At 32.9% G+C, this 17,400-nt stretch overlaps 1 protein-coding gene across 2 annotated transcripts in view; it reads left to right on the top strand.

Moving 5' to 3' along the window:
• The window catches only part of LOC143054085 (nuclear pore complex protein Nup155-like), a 43,630-nt gene that overhangs the window by 10,322 nt on the left and 15,908 nt on the right, over positions 1 to 17,400 (top strand). For both annotated transcript variants that reach the window (XM_076226972.1, XM_076226982.1), the window contains 16 exons: positions 287 to 444; positions 1,857 to 1,962; positions 2,712 to 2,877; positions 4,723 to 4,820; positions 6,012 to 6,164; positions 6,522 to 6,622; positions 7,087 to 7,233; positions 8,139 to 8,249; positions 8,649 to 8,711; positions 9,345 to 9,453; positions 9,946 to 10,102; positions 10,779 to 10,845; positions 11,347 to 11,459; positions 11,677 to 11,753; positions 16,553 to 16,686; positions 17,043 to 17,102. In XM_076226972.1, coding sequence (XP_076083087.1) covers positions 287 to 444; positions 1,857 to 1,962; positions 2,712 to 2,877; positions 4,723 to 4,820; positions 6,012 to 6,164; positions 6,522 to 6,622; positions 7,087 to 7,233; positions 8,139 to 8,249; positions 8,649 to 8,711; positions 9,345 to 9,453; positions 9,946 to 10,102; positions 10,779 to 10,845; positions 11,347 to 11,459; positions 11,677 to 11,753; positions 16,553 to 16,686; positions 17,043 to 17,102 — 1,820 coding nt within the window. The remainder of the gene's footprint in view (positions 1 to 286; positions 445 to 1,856; positions 1,963 to 2,711; positions 2,878 to 4,722; positions 4,821 to 6,011; positions 6,165 to 6,521; positions 6,623 to 7,086; positions 7,234 to 8,138; positions 8,250 to 8,648; positions 8,712 to 9,344; positions 9,454 to 9,945; positions 10,103 to 10,778; positions 10,846 to 11,346; positions 11,460 to 11,676; positions 11,754 to 16,552; positions 16,687 to 17,042; positions 17,103 to 17,400) is intronic.

Genomic DNA, 17,400 nt, shown 5'->3' with positions numbered 1-17,400 from the left:
AAAATTCAAGCATGTTTGCATTCATTTATTATTGCTTTATGATTGTTGAACAATATACAAAAATGCAATATCAAATACTAAAATTTCTGGAAATGCTGCATACACAAAATGTTATCAGTTTAAATTTTTTTTAGTAAACATATTTTGTCATAATTTTAGCTGTTATAGAAACTTTCAACAGTCTGAAAGCACTGTAGTTGATTTTAGAAATAACTTTGCTCTTGAGTCTACATATTCATGTTATACCAAGGTTTTGATGTAATTGTTTTTGGTTTAATCTTTGTAGGATCATCCAGCTCAGGTGGTGGAGATATGCACTTGTTACCAGAATATCTATTTTCAATTCCAACAGACAATACATTTATCATGAACATCATAGGAACTGACAATGGTAGAATATTTATGGCAGGGAAAGATGGATGTTTGTATGAAATTGTGTATCAGGTGAATATTTTCTCTCTTACAACTTATAGACTATTCAATATTGTATTGAGTAAGGCCCATTTCATGTAGGACATGTAGGAATGTATGAAAGACAATATTTTATTGGAATTGTTTTGTTGAATTTTATTCAAATTTTCAATTATTAATTAAGAGTTTGCTTTATATATTGAATAGGGATGTCAAAAGATCTGAAATTTAATACTCGGATACTCGGTCCTGATACTCGAGTACTCGGATGAATCTTAAACGTCTTTTCAAAAGTTTAGATTTTAGGTTGAATGCAGTGTTTTTGTTACTACCTTTCATAAACATATAAACGAAAGACAAACGTACTACAAACATAGCTTGGTCCTCTGGTTTTTGTGTCAATTAAACAATGAATTACCGACTGCCGTTTCTACAAATAACCTATCATAATAGCAATTATTGTTTGTGTACGTATTCATGAACGAAATTGCAATAAAGTCAGACAAAGTAGACAATATAAGTATCATCTGTTCCTGAGGAGTTGGTAAATTTTATAATACGACTTGTCCATTAATTTGTCAGCAACAATATTGGACTTCAAATTACATGTGCATTTTCGTGTTGCTCAGTCTTACTTTTTCTGTTTTGTTTTTTTGCACTATCGTTTGTCTGATTTTCTTTTTTTTTTAGCAATAACGTTGTCAGTTTATTTTCGACTTTTGGATTTAAATGTCGCTTGTACTTTCGCCTATCTTTAAATTGTAAATTAAACAATTATAGTTTCAAATACAGAGTTATTAAATTAATTTAATTGTACATCTCTTGATTAACTAACAATGGTAACTTTTTACAGCTTGTGATGCGTTGATTATTAATCCATGAAAGTGTTGATCCGTGTAAAAACACAGTTAAAAATGTCTCTAATCTGTTGCATAGGGTTCACCGCAGGTCACTTTGATTTTGTTCTTGTTTAGAAATATGATCTGGTCAACAATTTCAGACGAAAGACTGTTTGACTTTTTATTTTTTGTTATAAGTTGTGCACGTGAAAACACTCCCTTGGAAGGAATGGACGTAGCTGGTAGTACTTTAACAAATATAAGCCTCAGATAAACATATTTATGTTGTTAATTGGTTTTATCTAGTATTACGAAAGGGGATATTCAACGGAACTAAAGAGATCGAAAATGTGAAGAGAAATATCTCAAGATGTATAACAGGCAAACGAGTATCCGAATACTAAAACTGTATTCGAGTACTCGGCCTTCCCACCGAGTATCGGGTACTCATTGCCATCCCTAATATTAAACCATCATTTTTAACAGCATGCAGTAAAATTAACTTTATATTGATTTGGAAGTTATACTTAAGCCATTTTTAAGTTAGAGCTGAATCAGTTTAACAAGAATTAATCAATAATTGATTTAATTATTTTATTTGAATAGGCTGATGATGGTTGGTTCAGCAGAAAATGTAGAAAGATCAACCATTCTACCAGTACTTTATCCTTTCTTGTTCCTTCCTTCCTCAACTTTTCATTCAGTGAAGATGGTAAGTCTGTTCAGGTAGTTGTGTGAATATTAAACTGAATATTTTTATGCTGTGGCATATATATTTGTTCCTGTTCATCCATTTGAACATTCAACCAAAATTCAGTTACGTTATTTATAGGTTCATAACCTTGAAAAATTTTAAAGTACAATGCCATTCATCAACATTTTGGTGACTGACACACATATATTACTTAAGTGGCTTGTGGTAAGTTTATTTCCAGTGATAAATTGATGATATTTCAGCTCTGTATTTTTTAAACTACAGTGTAATCTGCCTTATGCGACACCTGAGTATTCTATCATCCTGCTTTAACAGACACATTTTCATGGTCCAAAAATTTGCCTATACTTGCAGAAAAAACCCTGAGTATTTGACATCCTGCTTAATCTAACATTTTTTTCTGGTCACACAGGTTACACTGTATATTGTAAACGCTTGGAAATGGACCCTTTAATTGAGTTTAATGGAGTATTGGTATTCGTATTGGCAACTAAGGCAATTTTTTTGATACTTTGATAAATGAGTCTTAAGCCAAACAAAATATGTAACAAAACAAGCAAAACTACTTCAGATTGAGAACAAACAATGTAACTTGGCTTTGATAGGCATATATGATGTATAGTTGGGTAAATGTTTGAGAGCACTCAACCCTTTTCTACACTGGGACACCAAAACAGTAAAATGAGAATAAAAACAACTGAAGTTACAGTAGAAAGATGTACCAAGTTTTGTAATTCTATTTTCAGATCCTCTTGTCCAGCTATGTATTGACAAATCAAGAAATATTCTGTATGCTAGAACAGAGAAAGGAACCATTCAAGTGTTTGACCTTGGACAGGATGGTAAAAGCATTGGCAAGGTCACATCTGTACCATTAGCAACAATAGTACATAATGCTTCACATGTAGCCAGGTATGGAAAAATTCATGAAAGTATAACACATATACCCCTTCAAACATAAATAATGTTTCTCATGTGGCTAGGTAGGAAAAGGTCATACAAGCATTTGATTTATTCCTCTTCAGGCTATTGGCAACCATTTTTCTCATGCTGCTAGTTTGTAAAGGTCATGTAGCCAGGTGAGTTAAGCCATGGTCAATAGGCTAAAATTTTACTGGTGACTGAAGCTTAAAGTCAGTTGAATTTGAAAAAACTTAAAAGTGAACTATGACAACAAAGTGATATTGTCTATTATTTATTTTTACATATACACATGGAAAAAAGTATTGCAACACCTTGATTTTTTAAAATTTGAAAAATGAGCCTCTTTTTTTGGATGAAATATAATAAAATATGTGTACAATATTATTGAAACATAGTTTATGATAACATTGGCATTGAAACGAACAAAAAATGTTTGAAAAAAAATAATTTATATAACCACAATTTTAATACCAAAATGGAGTGTTTTTTGTACCAAAAAATGCATTTTACAACTTTTACTGTAGTCGAACTTTACAATGTCAGACATTTCAAAATTAATCCTTAGATGACTGTTCATATCATGGTTGATTGTTATACGCCAAAGAATTAGTACTTTGTGCGCAGCCTCCATTCAAACGGATAACCGCATCTAAACGTCTTCTGAATCCTGCCATAAATCGACTAATTTGTTGCTAAGGTAGCAGCAACCATTTCTGATGTGGGCATTGTTTATTTCATGATGTGTTTGAACTGGGGTGTCCTTTCGCGCACTTTCCGCCCAATAGTGTCCCAAATATGCTCGATATGGTTGAAATCCGGGCTACGATCGTGCCATGGAAGATAAACCGAATTCCATTTGAACATTGAATCTTCCTCCACGATGCTAATTTCCAACTTTGGCGAGCTCTGCACTACATTGGATACGGAAAACTGTGTGTCTGTTCGTTAGCAAAGGTCTCCGAAATGGTCTTATCGCACGATCACCAGTAGCGATGAGTCGATCTCGAACAGTTCTTGTTAAAAAGCTCCTGTATGGCCACCACTCTCTTTTTAGGATTGTCCTGTATGCAATGGGTTTCCTTCTGACCAACCTTCATTATGCTTGATTTTCCTTAGCAAATGGTATAGGGGGTCTTCATTATCTTGAAATGTCTTTAACAGTGTTTATTGCCTGATTTATTCTCAAAACGACTTATAGTGAAATGGTGATGACCAACAATACGTGCAATTTTTACATCGACATCCCTGCTTCCCTTGTGCTGATAATCTGCCATCTGGCTGCAGTTAAGAGTTGTCAAGGACCCATTATAAGGTGTCAATCACATAACTTTAAAAAATTGGTTATTTAAAGGGTTGAAAACAAAGAGGATTAAAACAACTGTTTTGCTGTTTACGGGTACAGTAGCTGCATGTGCAGATAAAAAAATATCGAGTCGATATTTATTGATTAAACGCAGGTGATACTTAAATAATGTTTAACTAGTTCTATTTTACCAAATTATATCCCAAAAAAATGAAAAGTGTTTTTTTAATTTCAATTTCAATTTGGTGTTGCAATACTTTTTTCCAACTGTATAGTTTAAAAGAAAACTAAGCTGGGGCAAACCTTTTTTGTGCGGACTAGAACTTTAAAAAAGTAGTATTTATTTGAAACATTTTTTTAATGTGTACACTAGTTGTGATGTTAAAAGTTATAAATAGATACATCATTGGTCTAGTTAGATGTGCATTTAACATTAGATATACTGTGAAGTGAAAACCCAGTATTGAAATGTTATTCCTTAGATTTATGATACAGTTCAGCTTTGTTTCACATCTCAATTTTTGTTTCAGAACAATAGAAAGATCAAATTTCAAGCCGATTGTCCACATAAGTGCCATTACACAGTCTGAATCTTCCAATATCCATCTTGTAGCAGTTACAAAAACAGGTAGGATACAGTGTTGTCCTCAAATATTTTTAAAATTTAATTTTGGTGTATAGTCAATTAAAGGAATGTTATAAAATTGAAAATAATTCCCAGTATCATTCTATGACTAACAAAATGTCTACAATTTGATGCCAAGGAAATTACTTTGTTTACAATATGGCTTCCTGACAGAATACATGAAGACTATTTTTTTTTAAGACCAGTGTTTTCCTTTTTTTACTAAGGTAAGGTGGGTGTTTTATAAAAATCACTTTCAACCGCGTGGGTAATTTTTAAATGTCCAACCGTTTTTGGTTTTTTTTTACTATGGGTGCATGTGGGGGTCACAAAAATAAAGATTAGTATAATATTCACATTTAATGGAGTTGAACAAACATTGATAGAAGTAGTCATATTAAATGTCAAATATTCTTTGACAATGTTTGATTTGATTTTTTTTAACAAATGGCTCTTGCAGGACTCCCTCCTCCAGCAAATGCAAAGCCTTTCGGTCCAGGTTTCTGTCCTGTTTCTTGCTTTTGTGCCGTATTTTTGGCACACAGAACAGTAGTATCCTTCCTCTGTGACTATAAGTCATTTGAAGTCTTGCTCATATTTGTCTTCACTTGCGTGTCTTTTCTGTTGTTTGGTTGATTTTCGTTCAATTTCCACAACTTCAACATTACTATCAATTTAATTTGACTTATTTGGTCTGGTATTTTCTTTACCATCATCGTCATCTGCCTTTCTTTTCACCCCGATTGATAAATGAAAACATTGAAATTTGACGATTGGACGCCATCTTTGTCAATGAAAACAATCAGCGAGGCGCAATTAGTATTCAAAATTTTAACGGTACGGGACGCAAAAATATCCGGAATTTGAAAAAAAAGCCGACCAGCTCCTTAAATTGAAAGGTGGTCGGCTTTCAAAAGAAGGTGGTCGGCACACCCGGCTTAAATGTCGAATGGAAAACACTGAAGACGATATTATAAATGAAGGATAGTTGAATGTTTTAGACCACTTAAATAAATCCTCCTAGTTTGCTTTAATTTTCACTATTTAATATGAGAATGTTCTTTTTGAATTCATAAAATTTAAACTGTTTATGGTTGAAAAAACTATTCATGGTGGTAAAATCACCATTTATTGTGTTCATTATCAAAACCTTTAAAAAAAATCAGTGTTTTTAGTCTCATTAACTCATTTCAGGAGTCCGTTTGTATTTTACAACAAATCCATTTGGCAGCAATAAAGGAAGACCATCCATGTTGACTTTGGTGCATGTAAGATTACCTCCAGGATTTTCTGCAACATCAAGAGTGCAAAAACCGCAGAATGTTCATATGGCTTATTACAAAAAAGGTCATTATTATTACAGTATCTTCCTTAAAATCACATAATTAGATGATTGGCTGGACTGTTTGAGGTCAAGCAATTTATCCCTGAAATATTCAAATAAAAATATGTATATGCATTTAACTGAAGTTTCAAAAATTCTTACTCTGTGAGGAATAGTTTGGCATCTTTATCATTTATAGTTTAAAAATGAATTGTCATAGACAAAGTTTTCCTTTCTAGTTCTAATAAAATACTAGCCATTTATAAACTTCTATAAACTTTTCCCCACCAATCTATACAAATCCAAGATAGATATTCAAGACAGAATAAAGAAGCTGTGGTCTAAAAAGAAATGTAAATGAAGCTTGTTTTGTTTTGTAGGTTCTTTATTATTGGTATCATCACAAACAGAAGACAGTGATTTGTTATGGACCATGAGTCCAGATTCTTTTCCATTTCAAAGTCAGTTAATGGAAGCTCAGGTAAATTTAGATAGATGTTAATTGAAGCTTTACCAAGAGTGTATGATCTCTTTAAAAGAATAAAAAAATACAAATAAGTTTTTTTTGATGAAATTAAACTTGTTGTGTGGCCATCTTCATATTGATCTTAAAAATATGGCTTATCTAATCACTAGGTCTTTAAAAAATTGAGAAAAAACAGACTTTGTTTGACAAAACATAATGTATTTTATACTATCTTACCGTAATGTATCCTTTTCTATCTAATTATATGAAGGCTTAACATGAATACATAGTAATGATAAGAAGATTTGGTATGAGTGCCAATCAGACAACTCTTCACTAAAAACCAAATGACATAGTAAGTCTGAATGTTTACTTTTATTTTCATTTTATGCAGTGATCACATAACAATTATGTTCTAACACATGATTATAAATCCATATAATTTTCGAACTGTTTTTACCAAGAATATATGTTTTCAGACAACAACAGGTATTGATGGGAAGACATGGGCATTGTGTGAGGAGTCATCAGACAACTTAACATCAGGAGCAGGCAAAGCTGATCCTCCAGCCATAGTCACTCAACATAGTGATTTACCCAGGAAATTTGTACTTCTTAGTGCTCAGGTGAGTAACCACTCATAGGTCTGATCCTCCAGCCATAGTCACTCAACACAGTGATTTACCCAGGAAATTTGTACTTCTAAGTGCTCAGGTGGGTAACTATAGTCATAAAGCTGATCCTCCAGCCTTAGTCACTCAACACAGTGATTTACCCAGGAAATTGTACTACATAGTACTCAGGTGAGTAACCACAATCAATAAGCTGACCCCCGGCAATAGTAACTCAACACAGTGATTTACCCAGGAAATTTGTACTACTTAGTGCTCAGGTGAGTAACCACAATCAATAAGCTGACCCCCGGCCATAGTAACTCAACACAGTGATTTACCCAGGAAATTTGTACTACTTAGTGCTCAGGTGAGTAACCACAATCAATAAACTGACCCCTGGCCACAGCAACTCAACACAATAATTTACCCAGTAGATTTGTAATACTCAGGTGAGTAATTTTAGTCAAAAAGGGGCTTTGCTCATTGTTGAAGGCCGTACGGTGACCTATTGTTGTTAATTTCTGTGTCATTTTGGTCTCTTGTGGATAGTTGTCTCATTGACAATCATACCACATCTTAATTAGTACGTTATTTAACTTTGTGCTTAGGTGGGTAGCTTCAGCCATAAAGCTGACCCTTTATCTTGAGCAATGCTACACATTCATTTACTCTGCAATATTTATGTCAAACCACAATTTAATTTTAAAGATGTTCTTTCATCTTTGTGTGCATCAAACTTTAAGAGTGCCTCTGCTTACACATATATTTATTTTTGAACTATGAAAATTATTTCGAAAATTTGTTTTATCAAAATGTGGGCCCAATGGTAGTTATCCATGTATAATTACTTGGATGCCTGAAATATATACACTTAGACTTAAAAGATTGATTTATTTCATATAATTTTATAATTTTAGGGAAGTCATATATTAACAAAGTTACGACCTGTTGACCAGTTACGATTGTTATTGATTGAATATCAGGGACCAGACGCAGAGGAGGTCAAAGGTTTCTTCAGATTACATAAGGTTTGTGTTATAGTGTACTATTCAATTAAGAGACTGTTATAATGTAATTATGGAGGAAGTGTTGATTAGAAGACAGATATTTTTATACATTTGTTACTATTAATAATAAAAAACAGTTAAAATTCTATTTAATTTCTTTTTAATGCAGTCCATCATTTGGGTTATTCTGTAAAATTCATAACAGACTGAGTATAAATAAGATGTGGTATGAGTGCCAGTGAGACAACTCTGTCAAAGTCACAATGTATAAACGTTAACAATTATAGGTCAAAGTATGGCCTTCAACACAGGGCCTTGGTCCAAACCGATATGCAAGCTGTTTTATATATAAAATGTATAAAACTTGTTTTTTTAATATTCTCAAATAAACTTTTAAAATATATGTTTCTGTATTTGTAGATAGAGCAAGCATGTGCCACCTGTTTGATATTAGCATGTTCCAGAATAGCTGCTGATCAACAGGTACATTATTTTCCATACTGATGTTTCTTAGTCAGTTATTGTCTTCATGAATATGTCCATGTTTTATTTATCATTAACTGAAAAGCACTTTGAATAAGTCATCACAGTGTTTCAAGATTTCATATTGATTGATTAATTGATTGTTGTTTGCTTTACACCACATAAGCACAAAAAGACTATATTGCAGCGAGAGCTATTTCGAATATTTTTACAATTTATATTTTATAAGGAACTCAGTTAATTATTCATCCTTTGAGGAAATTGACAGATTATGGATAAATTTTCCTAAATTAGAAATGGAGAATTGTAAAAGAAATAAGTATAGCTTCATATCGAAATAAGCATTAATAGAGCACATTTAATTTTGTATGCCCCACCGTAGGGGAAGGAGCATTAAGTTTTACACTTGTACAACCGTATTGGTTTCCGTTCTCTAACTTTAGTTTCCCTCAACCAAATGTTATGAAACTTATACATAATGCTTATCACTATAAAACATAGGCCAAGTGTGAAGTTTGATGGTGTCACTTTTGCCCTTCTAGAGTTATGCTCCTTTACATGCAAAAATTGCTAAGTTTGCCACATTTATTTGAAAATGAATTATCATTTAGAAAACTTTCATGTATATTAAAGGTTTCAAACTGGGCAACAATGGCCTTTTTTATGTATGGTGGAGATGCCCAGTATAATTTAAATCCTGGTATGGGCGACCGAGGACTAATGGCCAGTAATATTGGCCCAGGTTGGTATATGTAACTGCTATAGTGATGGGAATGGATGACAATATTTTAACATAATTAGAAATCCTAAAGGAAATATAATACAAGAAAGGTCTATTGATGATTTTTCCACCTGGAATTTTTGTAAGTAGATTCTAAATTTTAAAGCATGCAGTTGTTGATGCAGTTAAGACTTTGACAGCCTATTTTTTACATGTAAAAAAGAAAGACAAATAAATTAAAGTTTTGATTCTTTTATATATCATTGTATATAACATGCACGTATTTTGAATAGTTCACATCATAATGAACATATAAAAATGAATTAAGTTGAACATTGAAATGTGAAAGTGTGAAAGTACAATTCGTCTTATGGGCACATATTCTTGTATATTGACTAATAGGGAATGGGGTATAGATTCTGAATAGATTGTTAGACTAATGTAATGGAATATATAAGATAGTAAAAATTCATGTCTGAAATGATGCAATATGAATTACTTGTATCTTCACAGGTCTTCATCCAAGTCAGACCTCCACACCAGCTCCAGGAATGGGACCGGGTGGCATGCATTATCATCACCAGTTCAATCCAACACAGAATATAACACATGACATTGTATTCTCAGGAAAACATAATGGAATATGTCTGTATCTCTCCAGGATTCTCAGGTACCTTTAACCAGAAGGATGACTGATATAGGCTTTTACAGTCTGAAAATATCACTTAAGTAGCTCTTCTGCAGTGATAACAAATTATTTTAATGCTTTATAAGCCTATTTATACCCCCACATTAAAAAATGGGGGTATATTGTTTTACCTCTGTTTATCCATCCATCTGTCTGTCCATCCATCCCAGGAATATTTCTTTGCATATTTCTCAGGAACTACTTGACAAGGGTTTCTGAAACTTGGTTAAAGGCTTTATATACATTGTAAGTCAGTTATACCATGTGATGCGTTTTCAGATTCATCACTCAACAACTTCCTGTTAAGTGAACTGCTCACAGTTTAACTTGTTATAGTTTCCATAAAAAACTACTGTATTGATTTACTCCACAAAAATCATAATTTATAATATTAAGGATGAATGTACTTACAAGAACAATATTGGAGGATTTTATATTTTATTGATATTTGAGTTCCACTATATTGTTCACAGTGGAGTCATATCTTTGTATCAGAATATAGTTATGGGGACACTAGTTATACAAGTTTTCACACACATCCTTTTTCAATCCATATCCACAAAATTGTTCTTTATAATGCTAATACGAAAATTTTGTTATTTGTGTACCATATTGAAATACTTTAAAATGAACATTTTATCAAGGTTATTTCTTTCAGATCTGTTTGGGACAGCAATGTTGTTTCAGATTTTCCCTGCCAAACCCAACAAGGAATTGTTAATTTAGTAAGTTGTTTAGTCTGGTTTGTTAGATATTTTAGATTTTGAACAATGTAGTAGGATATCATTTTCTTTTATCCGACAATGTGCCTACTTACAATTGTAATTTTCCTTTTATATCATTTGAAAGTTTAGATAAAAAAAAGTTATATACATAAAAAATTAAGTAATTGCACATAAAACTTCTCTAAATTGTAAAATCGTATGTCTATAGCAGAGAAATTACACTGACAGATTGTGCAAGAAAAACCTGGCCTGTATCTTGTTTTGGATAGACTGTCTGACTGTGAAAAAGATATACTAATAAGTTATAGTCTATAGTAAAATTTGTACAATGGACTACTAGCATGCTATTAAATAACTTCAGGAGATGAAAATCATGTATATGATTGGTAATATTTATATTATTAGTTACAGCTAACCTGTGGTGAATAGCAGATGAATTGATAATGGCAATCATTGTAAGTCCAAGGATAATCATAAATAATTTGTATTAAAATTTTGTAGATGAATTGCAATTTATCAAATGTGATATTGACAGAGATATTGGAGAATGTGCGAGGCTTGTCAGACTTTATGGACTTTAACTCTAGATTTGATACAGGACCTGCAGATACTGGGTAAGTTTTAATTCCATGTTACTATTTATGTAAATATGTTTGACAAATGTAACTGCAAAAAGAACCCTAGATTTGTTTAGATAAAGAACAATTCTGTGAAATTTGAATGAACTGCAATAGGTGAAGAGAAACACTTACAGTCAAGTCGCAGTAAAATGATTTTGTTATATTAACCATTTATTAATAATTTGAACCAATATATTCATTACAATTTCAGTGTGATGCCTGCAATGGCATTTTCACCACGATACATGATGAGCCATGGGGATGATCAAATTAAAAAGAAATTACAAGGTATATGTTTTATCATAGGACATAAATTGTACTATTTTAAGTCTCCTTTTAAAGTTTCAAATGAGAATCTTATTCAGTCAGGGATACAACTGAAAGCAGTTATGTTTTAATAATTTAATCCAGCTATATTTTTCTAGGCTAAGTAAATTTGGTATATTTGACAAATATTGACAATGATCTTTCATTTGCCCCAAAGTTGGTCATCAGGTGCAAAAAGCGTCAATTTTGACGATTTTTATGCAGTTAAGCTGCATTATGCGAGCACCCTAGATTTGTGTTCTACCCAATAAATCCTGAAATACTTGTTATTGTTATTATCTAGCTTGTTACTATGTTATATATAACTAATTGAACACTTTTTTAATACTTTTTATTCTGGATTACAAAAAAAAATGACCAGAAAAACCTTAAATGATCGTCCATTTATCCAAAAGTTTTAAAGTTACACATAGGAAGTAGTGCTTATTAAAAATCCTTGTGTAGTTCATTATGACTTGTGCTTTTAGCTAAGATGTCAAAGAACAATTGTATGAAATATTTAATCGCCGAAAATCTCTGAAGACAAGCAGTTTAGATTTCCCAAATGACAAAAGTCGTAGGAATATTGTTTGTAATCAATACGTAGTACAACTATACGTCAGTAGTCTATTATATAATTCAACTGTTCATGCTGTTGGCGGCAATTTCAAATTAGAAAAAGAAATTTTCGTAGCTTTTCAATTTGGAGGCAGGTGTGCAAATTAGCGGTGGTCCGAGACCTTCCACTTTTGCAAGCGGAATTTCGACTAGGATAGTTGGTTTCTAGCTACGCCCGACGTAGTCGCCTTTATACATTTGAAAGACAATAAGAAATTACTTTGCAAACCTTTTTACCATGTTTACCAAAGTCTCCAATTAAACGAGCTAAAAACTTATTTTTATCATTATTATTCATGACGGCGATGTTCATTTTGTTCAACCGCTAGCTTTATACAGAAAATCGCCGACAAATATTGTATAAATTCGAGTAAAATCGTATCTGATTGACAAAAACAACATTGTAAACACATAACGTGAAGACAAAATTTTACAAAATCGGATCCGATTCCGGAAGCGGATAAGGGTAATTCCGGGTTTGACGATCATTTACAAAATAAATCCAAGCAGGTGAAAAAATACATCTATGCATGGTAAATGAATATAAACACTAGTATTGTAAACCAAAAGATATATGTAAAAGAAAGAAAAAGCAGAAAAATATTTTATTCAGAAACTAAAAATTACTTTTTGATAAATTTTAATTTAAAAATCCAATACAACGTGACAGCTGGGAACAGTATATCTAACAATGTACATGTTCATGGTCACAGTCTAAATTTTCTTTATAAATGATAAATGATGATAATGCATGTGAGACGCTTTTAAAGTGTAAACATATTACTGCAATTTCGAGGGGTTATTTGTTTTTTCTCAATTTTGAAGGGTCAATTAAAGTAGCTGAAAGTTTCATTCTTTATTTTCATAAATAATGCAACTATATTAAATATACCTTAATGTAAGTAAATCATATGATATATAGGTGGCATTCTTTGGGCCACTCTACCCCCTCCTATTTGATAACTTGGAAACGGTCGAGCTCCCCATCCCTTAACCATATGAGGGGCAGATCCAGGATTTTAGGTTAGGAGGGGCGCAAACTTAAATTTTCGCCGAGCAGAGCGAGGCTAAATAAAAATTGAGGTAAAATTATCGGAATTTTCTTTATTAAGCTGAGAACAACCCATGCTTTGCAAATTTAAGGGGGGTGCAAGCCCGCAACCCTCCCCCATCTGAATCCGCCCCTGCATATATTCAAGTATAGGACAATAAGGGTGCAATCAACAGTTTTTTTCTATGACGTCATATTTTGAGGGACCATGTATAAGTGACCCTTAGTGGTGGACTGATTAATAAAGATACTTGTATAAAACTAGATATCACTGGAATCAGAATGTTCTCTAGTTTATAATGGAATAAAAAAAAAGTACTTTTAATAGTATAAAAAAGTTTTATCCAGAGAAACTGGGAAAACCATTGCCTAATTTAAGCTTAAAAAACCTGAAATCAGGTCATGTGCACACCCCTGAAGACATGATACCTGCACATTTTTCATTATCAAAGTTGTATGAATTTCATAGATTTTTACCTGGTCTTTCAAAAAATTCATGCTTCAGGGTACGTTCGCCTGCTCCGAAAAGAGCTACAGTGGCTGCAAATAAGTTTTGAATTTTCACTGCCAAAAAAACAGACTGTTTACAGTGTTGTCTCCCCTCAAAACATGAATATTTAATCTAATTTTTTAAATTATTTTAATCATTTAACCTGTTTTAATTGAAGTTAATTTAACATATCTTTACAACCAAATACAAAAAACATGATACTTTTTCACCAATTATGTTGATAAAAAGGGACTTCCCTCCATGTCTAGTGTTGTCTCCCCTCAAAACATGAATATTTAATCTAATTTTTTAAATTATTTTAATCATTTAACCTGTTTTAATTGAAGTTAATTTAACATATCTTTACAACCAAATACAAAAAACATGATACTTTTTCTCCAATTATGTTGATAAAAAGGGACTTCCCTCCATGTCTATTTTTAGTTGGGGAATAACCCCTAGTTTTTTATACGAAACTGTTTATAGCACCCTATAATAAATAAAAAATGAAATATAGGGGGAGTCCCTGGAGTTACCCCACCCTTTCCTGTTTGAGAACTTGGAAACGGTCGAGATCCACACCCCTTAACCATATATATTCATGTTTGTGATAATATGAAAAATCAAATGAAATATAGGAAGAGTCGCTAGGGGTCACCCCACCCCTCCTGTTTTAGAATTTAAAAATGGTCGAGATCCCCATCCCTAAACCATATATATTCATGTATGGGACAATATAAAAAATCAGATGAAAGATAGGGGGAGTCCCTAAGGTCACTGTTCACCCTCCTGTTTGAGAACTTTGAAATGGTCAAGATCCTTACCCCTAAACCATATATACTCATGTATGGGACAATATAACAAATCAAATGAAATATAAGGGAAGTCCCTGTGGTCATCCCAACCCTCCTGTTTGAGAACTTGGAAACGGTCGAGATCCCCACACCAAAACAATATATATTCATGTATGGATCAATATAACTAATTAAATGAAATATAGGGGGAGTCCCTTGGGTCACCCTACCCTTCCTGTTTGAGAACTTGGAAACCAATAAGATCCCCACCCCTAAACCATATATATTCATGTATGGGACAATATAACAAATAAAAGGAAATGTAGGGGAAGTCCCTAGGGTCACCCTACCCCCAGTGGCGGATCCAGAAATTTTCATAAGTGGGGCCCACTGACTGACCTAAGAGGGGCCCGCTCCAGTGATTCCCTATATAAGCAACCAAATTTTTTCCTAAAAAGGGGGGGGGGGGGCCAGGCCCCCTGCCCCCCTAAATCCTCTGCCTACCCCATCCTGTTTGAGAACTTGAAAACCGTTGAGATCCCCACCCCTAAATTATATATATTCATATGTATGGGACAAAATAACAAATCATTTACAATTACTATGAGCAAGTCAGTCAGACCTCATCTTTGATCCCTGTTGTAGTGAACATTTGTCTGATTCGTGTCTCATAACTTTTGTACTATAGAACACAAACTCAGTTTTCTTTCCAGGGAAACCAGTCCATTCATACTATTACATGTTCATACTACGTCAAATTGAACTTCTAGCAGTCAAATAAAACCAAGGTTAACTACCAAGTAGAACAACTGCAATCATTGGGAACTTGTACCACTGCAGACTCACCATAAAAAATATACATTGATATATGCATTGCTTTCTAAACCTTGATAACATATAAATTATTTGCCTTAATAAATAAACCATTAGATAAACATGAATGTACTATATATGAATGTTTAATGTTGAGGCAACATTGCCACAGTTTTCATAATTACGGTTGCCTTGGTTTTTGATTAACTGCCTTCAGCGCTTACAGCGCTTTGATTCATCCTTTCTCTTGACCCAGACGACCCAGGGATGCTGGTAAATGTATCCAGCTGTAGCCTGCATGTAGAGTGGACCCTAGTTAACAAATTGACTCCAACAGTTGTAAGGTGGGAGTGAATCTGATCTTGGTTCAGTAGTCTACAGAAGGTCGTTCGGACCAAAAATACGGAATTTCAAGATTTTTTCCGATTTTTGACTTCAAATGGACCCGAAACCGGAAGTAGTCGTTTCCTATGCATATTTCAATAATAATAACAATTAGTAGTTATATGGCCGTGGATTTGCACTATTTTTGCAAGTTTTATACCTCTGAACTTCCTGTGTAAGACACAGATGTGAAGCCTGACCCTCCAGAAAACCGAGTTTCAGGCAATTTTAAATTTTTCAAGTCTGTATTTGTGCTCAAAATGCAACTTATACATGAGAAACATGAATATGGATAGCCTCAGGTTGACAGAACATGCATAACTTTTAAAATAAGTATCATAAAGTGGACTTCTAAAAGTATGGAACGCCATTGGAGCCAAATAACGGTGGTCTGGGTACGCCTGTCATATGACGGTCACTGCATGGTAAGGGTTAATAAACCAATGTTTTCCCAGTTGAAAAGAAATTTCTCCTCTTTGAATTGCTATTTTCCTAAACATGCATGAAGTATTTCCCACTGGACGTTAAGCAACTAGCAATCAATTTATCTTTGAATTATTAAGAAGTTTCTATGCATAAAGTATGTCAAAATATTGTAAGTTTAAAAACCAATGAATCAATTATTTTGTAGCTGAAGCACAGAAGATGGAGAAGATTTCATTACAACATGTCCAAGATTTGATTCATCAAGTAGAAGAGGTTTTAGGACTATTAAAAGTTTTATGTGACCATCCGTTCCATCATGTAGCTGCAGCATTATCTAAAGTAATTTACTTCACACATTTATTAATTGCTAAGTTTTACTGTTTTATTCTTGCAATGACACAGCAATCTTGTTATCATTTTGTTTTAAAACAGAACAGGACTTTATAAGATATTTCAAAGCATGATGTCCAAGTAATGCTATGTGAAATATCTAAGTTATGTAAAAAAGAATAATGTCAGTTTAAAGAAGTTCATCAATAAATTACTGGATTCAGCTTCCGCCATATGTAAGATGATCTTCTGAATTCAGAATGATGATGATATAACTTCTGAAAAGCTATTTGCTCAGTATTTTGTTCAGTTGTCGACAATATATATATTGAAAATTTCATGATGTTAATATTTTATTATTTAAGGATCAACAGAATCAGCTAAGAACAATGACACTGAAGCAGCTTGTTGTAACTGGGAAAGAGGTATTTTAAAGATTCTATAACATGTTTAATTCATATAAGACACCAGTGTATTGTGGAACTGTTATGTCTGGTGTCAAATTGCTGTCTCATTGACTCATACCCCACATCTTCTTTTGATCTTGATTATATATAAATACACAAATGTAAAGAATGATATCTACACAGTCATGTATATCTCTTGTTAATTACAGATAAACTAGACAGTCATATTTATCTCTAAATAATGACAGATAACTTCTTAGTTATCTAAATCTTCTCTAAATCTTAGAAGAAAAAGAAAGTATTTATTATTATCAAA

Source organism: Mytilus galloprovincialis, chromosome 1, assembly GCF_965363235.1.
Source record: "Mytilus galloprovincialis chromosome 1, xbMytGall1.hap1.1, whole genome shotgun sequence".
Classification (NCBI taxonomy): Eukaryota; Metazoa; Mollusca; class Bivalvia; order Mytilida; family Mytilidae; genus Mytilus; species Mytilus galloprovincialis.
The sequence above is the reverse complement of the archived record's forward strand: the minus strand, read 5'-3'. Positions and strand labels throughout refer to the sequence as shown.